This window comes from Onychomys torridus, chromosome 3, assembly GCF_903995425.1.
Source record: "Onychomys torridus chromosome 3, mOncTor1.1, whole genome shotgun sequence".
NCBI classification, from domain to species: Eukaryota; Metazoa; Chordata; class Mammalia; order Rodentia; family Cricetidae; genus Onychomys; species Onychomys torridus.
In genome coordinates, this window is record NC_050445.1 from 111,903,705 (window position 1) to 111,917,671 (window position 13,967).

The window sequence follows — 13,967 nt, forward strand, 5'->3', positions numbered from 1 at the left end:
TGCAGAGGTCCCAAGTTTGGTTCTCAGCACCCACATGTGGTGGCTCACAACACTCTGTAACTTCTTTTTCAGGGGATCCAGTACCTTCTTCTGGGCTCCATAGGCATTGCATACATGTGGTACACAGACATATCTGCAAGCAAAATACTCATGCACAGAAAAATTATTTTAAAACAAAACAAAATAAAAAAAATAACAGTTCTGGAAAATCATCTGGATATGGTGGTACATGGTCAGGTATTTGGGGACTGAGGTGTGAAGATCACATTAATCCAGGAGTTCCAGACCAGCCTGGCCAATCCATTTTTTGAAATTCTAGAATGTACCCTGAGTGACTAAAACAACTTTAATTTCAGAAAAACACAGTTCTCCATCTCCATGACAACATCTGGATACTAAGGAGGAACATGACCAGAATAAGCTCGGTGGCACACCAGCTTACCTATAGCCAACAGGGCATCTTCAAAGCTACCAGATGTTTCAGATTTTATGCTCTGTTCAATGTCCTTCTGTGAGATCCTTTTGTATTCATCAAACACTACAATCAATAACAAGATAGTGTGATTTAGAAAACTGGGCTGGTGTGATGAGTCGTCTGCTAAAGGCACTTGCAGCCAAGCCTGGTGACCTGAATTCCCTGGAACCCACATGGTGGGAGAAGAGAAATGTCCCCTGATCTCCACATGTGATCTGTGGCATCTGCACACCCGTATACATGTACTCTTGCATGCAGGTGGACACACATATCACACACACACATACACACACACACACACACACACACATGTACACACACACACATACACTCTTTCTAAATAAATAAACACATAAATAAATGTAATAAAAATTTAAATACAAGAAACTAAAATTTATAGAGAGAATGAACACATTTAAAAAGCTTATGCTAGTTAATTTTTTGGCATATTTCAAGAGGAAACCAATTAGTACTGTGAATGAGGACCCAGGCAGGATGTGGCCTGGTGAACTAGGCCCATCCAGGAGGAAGAATGCTGAGATCCCTGGAGAATGCCGGGTACTCTTCCCCAGATCAAGTGGAGAGTCTTTGGGTACACACCTGCCTTCTTCCTGCTTCAGCAGACAGGGTCTGGTAGCTCACACCTGTAATCCCAGTACATGGCAGGTGGAGGGAGGATGGGCAGTTAGTTCCTCAGTCACACCTTGCATTCAAGGCCAGCCAGGATTACATGAGACCCTATCATTTTGAAATGTCAGCCTTGGATGTCACCTATGTCCTCCTCTTCCATTTTGGCTCATTAAGACAAGAACAATTCAGCCTCCTCAAAACTGAGTCACATCTGGTAACAGCCAGTTCCTTCTTTTAATAGATTTTTCACATAATTAATTTTTTTCTTGTTTTTTTTGTCAAGGAGCTTTGAACGTGATGAATGTTTTCCTCTCTTCTTCCAGAGACTTCTTAGAACAGATATATCTGTTTTGTTTATCTCCTTGGTGGCCTTCGCTGGCATACTGTTTTGTCCCTCTATCCCTGTGATTCTCACAGGGATACCCATGTTCAGCAATTCGCAATCATAACCTTGGCCCAGCAGGGTCCCTCTGAGTGACCTGCCCTCCAAGTTTTCTTTCTTTTTCTTATTTTGTGTGATCAGGCATGGTGGTGCACACCTTTGATCCTAGCACTTGGGAGGCAGAGGCAGGAGGAGCTCTGTGAATTTGAGGCCAGCCTGGACCATAGAGTGAGTTTCAGGCCAGCCAGGGCTCCACAGTGAGATCCCACCTCAAAACAAATTGTGTGGAATGTGGTATGCTATGCTCTAACGGGTGTGTGTATGTGTGCAAGCATGTGGAAGCCAGAAGCTGGTGTCAGCTGTCTTCTTATTTTTAATTTATTTTAATTAATTTTAATGTGCTTACCGCTGCTTATGCCTGTATTCATGCATACAAAAGCCACAGAAGGATGCTGGGCAACTTCCTCTCTCACCCGAATAATTACTGCTTTAAGACAGGGACACTCACTGAACTGGAAGCTCACCATTTCAGCTAGGCTGGCTGGCTGGCCAGTGAACTCCTGGGATCCACCTGTCTCTGCCTTCCGATACTGGGCTTACAGGCACATGCGGTGGTACCTGGACTTTTCATGTGGGAGTGTGAGATTTTAGCTCAGGCCCTCATGCTTGCCTAACAAGCACCTCCCACTGAGCCATCCCCCCAGCCCACCACCTCACTGCATCTGGAGCTCACCGATTAGCTGGACTCACTGGCCAGCAAGCCTCAGAGATCATCCCATTGCCATCTTTCCTGCCTAGGATCACTGGTGCATGCTGGAGCCAGCTTTTTGTTTGTTCCCAGGAAGCTCCCCAGAAGCACCTTGATTTCTGTTCTCATGAAGGGGTTCAGATCTCCCTCCAATCTGGGGAGCCACTGGTACTTTCCATTTTCCTTTTCATGGGTGTATATTTGTCCAGAATCAAAGGTGCTAATTAGACCCCCACTGTAAACTGGAGTGAACGATTCCAGATGGAAAATTATTAACAAACCCTTGCTTCTGGACATTACTGTTTGTTGGTAACAAGATTATTCAGTTTACACTACCTAAGTGGTGCTTAAAATATTGTCTCTTGGTACAAGAGAACAAGTAATTTTTAACTGCCCAGCTACAGACAAACTTGGAATTACAAATTCTTGGTAAATGCGTCCCAGGACCTGCAGTTGTGGGAAATTGCCACAAGAGGGAGCTCACATCTGTAACCGGGCAAGGAGAGCCAATAAAGGAAGGCATAAAGCCCCAAGCTTCATGGTGGTGTATGATTTATGGACAGGGATAATTGCTTATTATTATTATTATTATAGCCACTGAGGAATATCTAGAATAATTACAACTTGTAAATGTGTCAAACTTGGCAGTTACGTTGTATTTTCAATTTAGCAATCCCATTCTCTTCAAATTCCCCACAAGCTTTGAAACTTCATGCCGATGACAGGGAGATGGTGGTTTATAAAATTATGATGCCCAAGAAGGTCTAATGAGCTCATCTACAAGACAAACTGCCCTATTGAGTCCTTACTGCTGTTTACAAGGAGACTTAGCCTGACAACAAATATTCTGTAATGGTTCAGTGTTCTTTCCCCACAAAGAAGTTAAAAGCACATTGCAAAGTTTAGAAATTACCAGAAGCAAATTAGGAGCATCACACAAAGGAAATAAAACGTGAAATTACCCACGACTCATCTTACTCAATATAACCCCTGAAGAAATCAATCTATCAGTGATGTTGATAGGAAAAAATATCAACTGACATTTGCTTAAATTGTTCTTCCGGCAGTGAAGGTTCCTTTCTTATGTAAGTAATGGGAAATGAATGTCTTGGGGCTGCACTAGAGAAGAGACCAACTGGGAAGGCTGGTTTTCTGGGATAAGGAATAATGAACATGTTGTAAATCTGTCAATTACTCAAATTAATCATTCAAAATTGGCCTTCATTCATATAATTTGATCCCCACATTTGCAAGGTAAAAATCTAACAGTTTAGTTTATTTTCTGTGTCGTGGTGGGGGAAAGGTCATCAGGAACTGGGGGAGCACTATGATCAGACACATTATATACATGTTTGGAATTATCAAAAGATAAATAAAAGATATTCTTTTTTAAGGAGGTTATCAGGGGTTGGAAAGATTGCTCAGTGGTTAAGAGCACTTGCTGCTCTTACAAAGGACCTGGGTTCAGGTCCCTTCCCAGCACCTACTTGGTGGCTCACAATTGCCTGTAACTCCAGTTCCAGGGGATCTGGCACCCTCTTCTGATCTCTAAGGACATGAGACATACACTTTAGTTTATAGACACATATTCAGTTGAAACATACATACGATGAAATAAAATAAATTACTTTAAACCTTTAAGGTTATCTATCATTCCAGCAGAATTGAACGAGGTAGTGAGGTAGGTACCCACCGTGCAGCAGATGGTTCCGATTCCGAGAGCAGAGGATGCTCAGGAATTTCACCTCATCTGTCCCCCATCTCTTCTCTCCAGCCTCATACAGGTCCTGGTGCCAAACAAAGCATGAGTTTAAACACCAGGAAGGATGTGCCAACGCCTGGACAAATAGTTCTAAAAACTCAAGCTGGCTTGGTTTTATTTTGTTAATTGGAAAGGCAAACATGCTGTGTACACACACACACACACACACACACACACACACACACACACTGTCCTTCAATTACTTTCACCTCATAATGGCATGAAACAACATACATTCAGCAGGAATCAGGCTTCAAAGTTTCCATTTTTGATCTCTCCTCAAGCCAGTTTATATAGTTTGGGACTTCATCACAATGGGAGTATCAAGCGAGCAGTGAGCCATGTTCCCAGGTAGCTATAGAGGCAGACAACCAACACACCATAGTGGCCTTTGCTGCTCCCCACTGTGAATGCTTTTTCAGCTTATACTAGGTTGGGACATAACACCATTGCAAGTCTCTGTTTCTGTGTCTCTCTGTGATGTGTGTGTGTGTGTGTGTGTGTGTGTGTGTGTGTGTGTTGATTCTGTCTTATAGAAGGCCCTGACAAATATTGTACTGTGTTAATAAAGGAAGGCAGATACGATCCTGATTTCTGACACTAGAGCGTAAGCAGTCATACAGCCCTGGAGACTCTGAGAAGTCCGGGCTGAGCGATACATACACTCCCTTCTTTTTAATGCAAGCGACAGGTTCTTTTCTGCATGACCCATAGTGGCTCACATCCTGCACACTGAGTGGAATCACTCCCCTGCTGTAGTTGGTTGTTAGTTAACAATGAAAGGACTAAGATAAATCCCAGTTCTTCCATGTCCTGGTTGCTGTTGTTTGATTTTTGTTTTTGTCAATGTGAAACCAGCTAGGCTCAAATGAGAAAATGCCTCCCTTGGATTACCTGTAACCCTAACTAAGAGAGAAACGTAACTATGATATTCCATTATTTGGTCTGAACTCAAGCAAAGAGCTTTCTCCAGAGCCTCAATCTCCTTACCTGTAAAATGGGGTAAAAGTCCTAAGGTTGTTGTAAGGATTCAATGGTTTGACTAAGAAAAGCCGTGCAGAGAAGGGCGGTGTGTGTGTGTGTGTGTGTGTGTGTGTGTGTGTGTGTGTGTGTGTGTGCATGTGTGTGCTTGGTTCTTACTGAGGGTCCACTGTTTATAAGCTACAGTCACTATGTTACCTGGCCACATCAGGATGTCAGGACAGACATCAGGGTGTCAAGACAGACATCAGGGTGTCAGTACAGACATCAGGGTGTCAAGACAGACATCAGGGTGTCAGAACAAACATCAGGATGTCAGGACAGACATTGGTGTGTAAGGACAGATATCAGAGTGTCAGGACAGACATCAGGGTGTCAGAACAGACATCAGGGTGTCAGGACAGGCATCAGGGTGTCAGGACAGGCATCAGGGTGTCAGGACAGACATCAGAGTATCAGGACAGACATCAGGGTGTCAGAACAGACATCAGGGTGTCAGGACAGACATCAGGGTGTCAGGAAAGAACAGTAGGGTGTCAGTACAGACATCAGGGTGTCAAGACATACATCAGGGTGTCAGAACAAACATCAGGGTGTCAGGACAGACATTGGTGTGTAAGGACAGACATCAGAATGTCAGAACAGACATCAGGGTGTCAGGACAGACATTGGTGTGTCAGGACAGAAAGTGTGCTGGGTCTGGGACAGTAGCCTTCTTTTGAGAGTCACATGATATTTACGGGTCCCACCTCATGTTCTCTTTAGGGAAGTGTGAAAAGCAGAGGTAGCTCCTTCCCCTCTGCATCATTCAGAAGATGCCTGAAATGGCTGAGGACTCAGCTCAAGCACTGAGCGCTTGCATAGCATGGGCCAAGCCCTCTGGGTTCCATTCCCTGGCAACACGCACACACACACACACACACACACACACACACACACACACACACACACACAGATAGAGACAGAGAGAGAGAGAGACAGAGACAGAGAGACAGAGAGAGGGAGATTGAGATTCTCTGGGATCCTCATGTGGCCCCAGTGTGAGAAGACCTAGGATCCTGGAGTGTAGACCCGGCCCAGAACCACCCCAAGTCCCAGGTACCCATGAAAGAAACCTGTTAATAAAAGATGGTCTGTGGGAGTCTTTTCCATAATGCACCCCAGCCTGACTAATACACCCTGAAGTACAAGAAGCTGCCCATCAACCAAGTGAGGTCTGTCTTAAAGAAGAAACTACAAGAAGGAATTTGCAGTCTACTAACCTGGGCATCCTGCTTCATAAGTGCATCATCCAGGTAATTCCCTTCATCCCTGCCTCCCTGAGGATGAAACAGACAAGATTAAGCAAGTACCCACGGAGATGCCAGAGTGCTCTTAAGACAGAAGGCCTGGGGACAAGATGTAATAAAAGCTGGGTCTTCAGGTTAGAGAGTTAGGACTGCTGTCTTATGTCACCAGGGCTTGGACCTGTGCCCTGGAGATGTTCCTGGCAGAGTGTGAGCCCCACTGTGGCTCCTGATGTTACAAAATCGGCTCTTCCAGTAGAAGGGCCATACCATCTCTCGGCTTCCTCCTCTCCTCCCCCGATTCCCACCACTCTACTGACCCAGCTGACTCAGCCTTCCTAACTAGCCAGTCCCCATTGATCAAGAGAACACTGGAACTTGGGGAGCTGGTGGAATGCCAGCACCGAATACGCCAGCTCCAGCATGGGGAATCATGGGAACCCCTGAAGGAACACTAAGGAGGGATAGGCACTGCCCTCCAGTTTGGAAGGCTGTTCTTTTTAAAAAGTGTGTTATGTGTTGTGTGTGTTGTGTATGTGTGTTCAGGTGCCTACAGAGGCCAGAAGAGGGCATCAGATCTCCTGCATCTGGAGTTTCAGGTGATTGTGAGCCATCCAATGTGAGTGTGGGGTTTAACTCAGGTCCTCGGCAAGATCAAGGAGTACTCTCAATCTCTCCAGCCCTGCCACCATATGAATGTCTTAAACACATGGAAGTTAGCTCTCAATATCCTTGTAATCCTGTATACTTTGTAACAGAGGTAGCTGGCATGAACATGGGATGGGAACAGTGAATTAAAGCAAAAGAAATGTTCGAGCATGCATGACTAGCCAGGGTCTCAGAAGAAACATAAAGGAACAGAGAATGACACCTGGGGAAGACCCATGTTTAGGAGGTTGAAAGGATGAAGGGCAGGTAAATCAATCAACCCAGCATCCCCTATCAGAGGCTGGGACTGAGGAAGCCACACACCGCTGTCAGGGACACCAGTACTCGCTGGAACATGAAGGATGTATCGGAGCAGATGTCCTCTTCAAGGCTCCTTCCATAGTCTACCAAGAAATTGAAAATGGGTACATCAGAACACAGACCTGTCCAGTGCTGTCATCCTCCTGTAAGCTCTGTCCCTCGCTCAGGGCAAGGTGCTACCCCAGGTGAGGTTTTCAAAATCTGAACTCTGTGTGGCCCCAGCCCTCCCTGGGGGTCTATAAGCAAGTAATGATTGCTGGGGAGGGAGAGGAGACAATTCCTTTAATGGAACCATAAGTAACCGTCAGTAAGGTACCCATGCTCCTGTAGGTAACCCTTCACCCATGCTCCTGTAAGCAACTCTAATGAAGCTCATTAACTCATAAAAATGGCAACAACTCGGGCTGGGCATTTAGCTCAGTGGTAGAGCGCTTGTCTAGCAAGCACAAGGCCCTGGGTTCGGTTCTCAGCTCTGGAAAAAAAAAAATGGCAACAACAAAACAAACAATAAATATGACCTCGTAAATAGACCCAGAAGGAGCTATGACTGTCTCTTTAAGATGATGGGGGCCAAGAAGGTAGGGCTAGAGTCCTGCATGGTTTCCTTCTGTCTGAGACTCTGCTCTGTATGTGTCTGAATGGAAGCTTGTTGTGGAATATTACTTTAACTGTGTAAAGGTGTGTTACATTTGTTTCTGCTGCCTTTCTTAATGATGAAAAGATGTGTTACATTTGTTTATGCTGCATTGTTTAATTATGGAAAGATGGGTTGCATTTGTTTTACCTTCCCTGCCTAAGGCATCTGATTGGTCTAATGAAAGGCTGACTGGCCAATAGTCAGGCAGTAGAGGAATAGGCAGGGCTGATGGGCAGAGAGAATAAATAGGAGAAGAAACCTAGAAAGAGAGAAGAGAAAATGAGGGAGAAAGAGAGGGAGCTACCTAGAGCCGGGCAGGCAGCCGCCAGCCAGCAGACATAGAGTAGCGCATACAGAAAGAAAGGTAAAAAGTCCCGAGGCAAAACATAGATGAAGAGAAACAGGTTAACTTAAAGAAAACAAGGTAGCCAGAAATGAGCCTAAGCTAGGTCGAACATTCATAACTAATAAGAAATCTCTGTTATGACTTGAGAGCTGATTGGTGGCCTAAAAGAAAAAGCCTGGTACAGAAGCTAAGGTTACCAGTGTCAAGGGACAGAGGTCTCCAGAGAGGTTCCAACAGATCTCTTTGAAGAATGTCACTCTATAGCCACCAAAGGCCACTGTGGGGCAGATGCCAGGGATAGGGGCTAACTCCAAACTGTAGGTGGGACTGTGTGGGAGGCATGGAGGTCCTTGTACTCACAGATCACACCAGGGTGAACAAAGTGTTAAACACACAGGATTGGTCCTTCAAAGGAAGGGGAGTACAACCTGTTATCCACCCAGAAGGCTGGGAGCAGATGTGGTTAATAGCCTGGTGACCTTCGCACTATCTGTGTGGACAAGACTGCACTCGATCCTCCCCCGACCCTTATCGAGAGCTTGTCAATCTATAGAATTTATCTTTATGGGAGGTGTCACATGTAACCAATCTATAGAACACATCTTTATGGAAGATGTCACATGCACTTTACAAAGAGTTTCGATGTAGTCATATCTTAAGTTTTATTGTGCACACAGGGTTGGGCTAGTTATCACCAGGAAAATTTTCACCAAATTATGCTGTGTTTAAATATGCCTAAAATAAACTACGCAGGGTCAAAGATTGAACGAACACTGGCTACTTAGGCGTGTTGAACCAAATTGCCTTCTTGCCTTCCCTCACTCTGCTGACTGTGGTGATCACAGAGACACCCCCTCCCCTCCAGGGCTGAGGTCAGGGCTAGGGGGGTTAATCCAAAACCTGGGTAGGGAAGAGGTCAGGGTCAGGGTCAGGGGGCTATCTCTAGACTCCTAGGGTTCAGCCTCTGAACCCTGAACAAGAGTCCTACTATGTGACTGGTTTCCCCATAGAAGTGCTACCGACTGTATATGAAACATGGGGAACCCTGGTGCTGGGGTATAGCTCTGTGCTAGAGCCTAGGGCAATGGCCTAGCTTGTGAGGGACCCCGGGGCTCCATCCCTAGCCCCTGGTGGGTGGTAGATATGGCAGAAACCTAAGGGAGAGTCAGTAAAATAAAGGGAAGGAAACTCCACTATAATCTAATAGCTGAGAAATAATAGTTACTGGTCTTGTTTTCAAGTCATAGGCAACCTTGCCAGGGCATGGAGGATGCTACTTACGCTGCTGGTACATCTGGTTGATGCGACGGATCTCCTCGGGGGTACGAGAAGCCAGGATCTCAATCAGACAGCCCTCATCTGTGCCAGCTCCCTAAATGTGAGGCCGGAAGGTGAGGATGGTATGAACCAGTGGGTCAAGTTAATGTGCAATTGTTATGCACAGTTGAACAAATAAAATGATAACCATTAAATTTACAAATTAAAAACTTGACTCCACACTCAGAAGGAATGCAGGTATGAAGCTGCAGGGTGTATTGCCGGCCCACTGGGGTCCAGAAGCAGGGCCTGCTAACTTTTAACTGGCCTGCCCAAGTCCAATGTGTCCACCAGAATCATTTTTCATAATAACACACACTTGTACAGTCGGTCGCCATCTGTTGCTGGTTTCTGCCTGCTGTGGTCTGGCTTTCCTTGACCTCTGTTCTCTTTCTCTGAAGGTCAGACTTCCTGGCAAAGACTTGTTTTCCCAGAGCCTAGCCCAGAACCTTCCACAAAGTGTATTTATTGATAAGAAATTGTACCGGCATCTCAAACTCACTTGCTACCAACCAGGTCCGCTATAGGGGATGGATGTGCATGTGCATGCCTGGTACCTGGGTTCTACCAGCACCACAGACCAGTCCCTCCTCATTCAGCCCCAGGAAGGAGCAAATGACTCAGCAAATTGCGGGGAAACAATTTTTTAATTACAACTGCCATGTACACCTCAAGTTGTCAAGAGGGAAAAACCCGTCTCTCATCCTCTATTCTCTCCCCTCTCAAAAGGGCTTGGCTATAGTTTTTTTGTCTCATTGTTTCTTAACTTTAAGGTTTTACTTTATGTGCTTGTGGGTCTGTGCCTGTGAGTCCAGTACCCAAGGGGGCCAGAAGCAGGTGTCAGATCCCTGGGGCTGGCGTTACAGGTCCTCGTGACCTGCCTGACCTGTGTGTTGGGAAGGCAACTCCAGTCCTCTGGTAGAGCCATAAGGGCTCTTAAGCACATTACCACGTGCACTGAGGACATCAGGGTGCAGAGGGGCACTGACCTTCATAGCCCTCCGCAGCTCCTGCACGTCATACAGCACGGTGGGCGTCATCATCCCCACAATCACCTGCTCAAAGTTGCTGCTCAGCTCCGACTTCAAGTCATCAATCAGGTCCTGAGAGGAGAAGGAGTGTCTGCTGTTAGCTGCTACTGTCTCTCACGCCAGCCATTCTCTCCTCATGGTGCAAGGACATCTTGGGCCCTAAGACTGCCTGTGCTGTCGTCCTCCTGGAAGCAGGCAGAAGTGTTTCCCTAGGCCACTGACACATCTGCACAAGTGGAGGTCAGAGCACAGCCTGAGGTAAAAGGTTCTCTCTATCCTGTGGGATCGAACTCAGGTTGCTCAGCTGGGCAGCAAGCACCTTTACACACTAAGCCATCTCACTGGACTCACATTTTTGTTAGTTTGTGTTTATGTGTGTGTATACAGACATACCACATATGTATGTACATGTTCATGTGTCTGTACCTGTGTGTAGGTATGTGTACGTGTGTGTACATGCATACATAAGCATGAGTGTGTGTGAAAAGGCCAGTTGTCAATGTCTGTCTGGTGTCTTTCTTGACTGCTCTCTACCTTCTTTTTGGGTAGGCTAGGCTGGTTGGCCAACAAATCCCCCCCCCCCCATCGCTGGGATGATATATATATATGTGTGTGTGTGTGTGTGTGTGTGTGTGTGTGTGTGTGTGTGTGTGTGTGTATATGGTAAAAATATACTATATATACCTTTCTATCATGCATTTTTTATGATAAATTCACAAATGTGGATTGAATGAATGAATGAGTGAAGGAATGAATTAGAAGTCAGACAATCCATTCATAGTGGTCACCTCAGACTACCACAGGTTAGCTGAGTTCTGAAGTTAACCCCAAGTGTGTATTGCAACACCAGTTAGATGTATAGCTCACACCTCACTTGACTGTCCAGTCTGCCACTGGGCATTCAGTTGCTGGAGGATGCAGAACAGTTATAGGGTCCCATTCTGTACAGAAGGGCCCAGGGTTCGCCCGTAGATGCTCTGGAGAGCAGCTAATCAGCTCTGCCCTGCCCATTCCTCCCCAGCTTGCCCAGTAGTGTGGAGCCATCTGTGAGGAGTAGCCTCAGTCTTCCTGGCTGTGACATCTCCCAAGACAGATGCTCGGGGCATGAAGTCACTGGGTGCCGATGTACAGAGATGCTCATTGGCTGTTTCTTCAGACTAAGGTTCTCCATAAGCATAAGAGTTGGGGTGCTTTTCAAGGTGATGTGGAAAGACTGGCTGGGTAATTCAAGTGAAGGAGTTATTGTGAATGGAGTCGAGTGTCTTCAGGGGTGTGGAAGTCAGGGACAATCTAAAGCGTGCAGAGTAAACAGTTTATAAGCTGCCATGCATGCTCATGCAATTCCACAGAAAGCCCCGCTCTGGCGTGTGAAGGTCTCTCCACTGCAGTTCATCAAAGGAATGACTATCTAAATGTGTATTTATATATACATGAGTCATGGCACTAAACTCCAGGAAATTGCGGTGAAGACAAACTGGACTAAGTATTTTAGTCAGGGGTCTTGAACACTAGGCCCAATGGCTCTGCAGGTGCCTGGTACTCCACAGCACTTCTGATTGAGCACACAACCCACAGTCCTGTGAGGACTTGGGTGGAAAGAGACCCTGCCTGGCCTTGAGGCTGTGAGTCAACAGCTCCCTAAAAGTGGAGAAACCTTGTTGTGTTTTAAGTTTTGCAAAAATATCCCTTCAATTTTCTTTTCAGATATTTTTCTTTTTATGTGTGTGTGTGTGTGTGTGTGTGTGTATGACACCTCACATGTGGAGGTCAGTGGACCATTCTATGGAGTTGGTTTTCCCTACCACCAGGTGAGTCTCAAGCATTGAAGTCAGGTCATCGAGCTCTGGGGCAAGTGCTCTTACCTACTGAGCCATCATTTTCTCCTGTTATTTTTAATTGACACACAACTGTTGTGCTAATAGGTCTCGGTGTGACATATCAGTACTTGTACACGATGTGTGATAATCAAGTAAAGTGACTGTCATATCCGTCTTTCAGATGCTTGTCATTTCTTTGCTAGGAACATTGCAAATCCTCTCTGCTCACTATTCTGAGGTATTTGATTAGCTGCTACCCACCCACAGTCACCCCACCATGCTCCAGAGCCTCAGGGGTTAGCCTCTCCTCTAGCTGCTCCCTGTACCTGCTACCTCTCTCCTCCCACAGCTTCCTAGGCTCTGGTAACCCCTGGCTCCACAGATAGTCTTAAAGCACTTCAGGAGTCTAGTTCGGGGTGGGGGTGATGGTATGGGGTGAGAGTTAGAGGGTGGAGGATGGGGGACTCTGCTTCCCCACTGCCTGACAAATCCCTGGTCATCATCAAGAGCAGGAGAAACCGGGCCTACCCTGCCAATGTTGCTCTTGTAGGCACTCCTGATTTCCTGGCGCTGGGCAGTGTTGCGGTAGGCCAGGACTCCGATGATGGCATCTTCATCGGTACCTGGGGACGAGATGGAGACAGGGAGGGGCCATGATTTGCTGGCATGAGAAAAAACGGTCTCCCCTGTGGCCACTGGAGTTACCTCAGGAAGGCTGAGTGTTTGCTAAGAAAATAGAACCTGGAAGCAAGACTGACATCAGCCTCTAACCCAGCAGTCGGGAGGGGGTTCGAGGCAGGAGGAGTTCATCTTTCTCACAGCTGGACATTATTGCGTTTGAAGAATTTTCTGTTTATTTGTTAGAAGAAACAGCGGGGGTGGGGGTGGGGGATAGAAACTGCTCTATACAATACCCCAGGGAGAAAGTTTTAAATGGTGCGCTGCGGAGTCATTCTTCACAAGATTAGATATCCAGGAGGAGAGGTGGAGAGAAGAGAGCTGCGGAACTCAAACCAGCCTTCAGAGCTCTGGAAGGCAGAGCCCTTCCTGCTTTGAACCCTAAAATTAGCTTTGAGTTTTTTTAAAAAACGGCCCCCCTTCCTCCAGATTCAAATTTCCTTCTAAGCCACGCAACGTGTGGCCCCACAACCTTCCCTGTACCCACATTCTGCTTTTAACCCATACATTACCATGTGAATCCAAGACTTTCCCATGGGCCTGTGAGGCCTTCTAACTAAACAATAAGAAAAACTCATCCCTCACCTGCTCACAGTGGCTCCCTGTGGCCAGCTGGGTTCACACAGGGCCGCCTTCTTGGGGGTTCTGCCGTCTCCTGCTCTCTGAGATATACACCCATGGACAAGGAGAGGAGGCAGCCAGATTCATAAGCTTAGCTCTCTCTTGTTTGTTTGGGGCTTTCCTGTGCAGCGCAGGCGGAACCTGACTCTCAATCCTCCTGCCTCTGCCTTCCCAGGGTGGAGATTCCAGGCATGTACCCCACCGGCTCAGAAGCTGCTTTTGAATTACTCTGCTTTCCCCACTTGTACGCTGCCCCTCCCTCGAACCCTTCATTACCAGTCTCCATG

General features: G+C 46.5%; 1 protein-coding gene across 2 annotated transcripts in view; it reads right to left on the minus strand.

Moving 5' to 3' along the window:
• Anxa4 (annexin A4) overlaps positions 1-13,967 on the minus strand; it is a 56,846-nt gene that overhangs the window by 8,531 nt on the left and 34,348 nt on the right. For both annotated transcript variants that reach the window (XM_036181469.1, XM_036181470.1), the window contains exons 4-10: positions 12,910-13,004; positions 10,523-10,636; positions 9,498-9,588; positions 7,237-7,316; positions 6,241-6,297; positions 3,929-4,022; positions 443-538 (exon numbers count right to left, since the gene is read on the minus strand). In XM_036181469.1, coding sequence (XP_036037362.1) covers positions 443-538; positions 3,929-4,022; positions 6,241-6,297; positions 7,237-7,316; positions 9,498-9,588; positions 10,523-10,636; positions 12,910-13,004 — 627 coding nt within the window. The remainder of the gene's footprint in view (positions 1-442; positions 539-3,928; positions 4,023-6,240; positions 6,298-7,236; positions 7,317-9,497; positions 9,589-10,522; positions 10,637-12,909; positions 13,005-13,967) is intronic.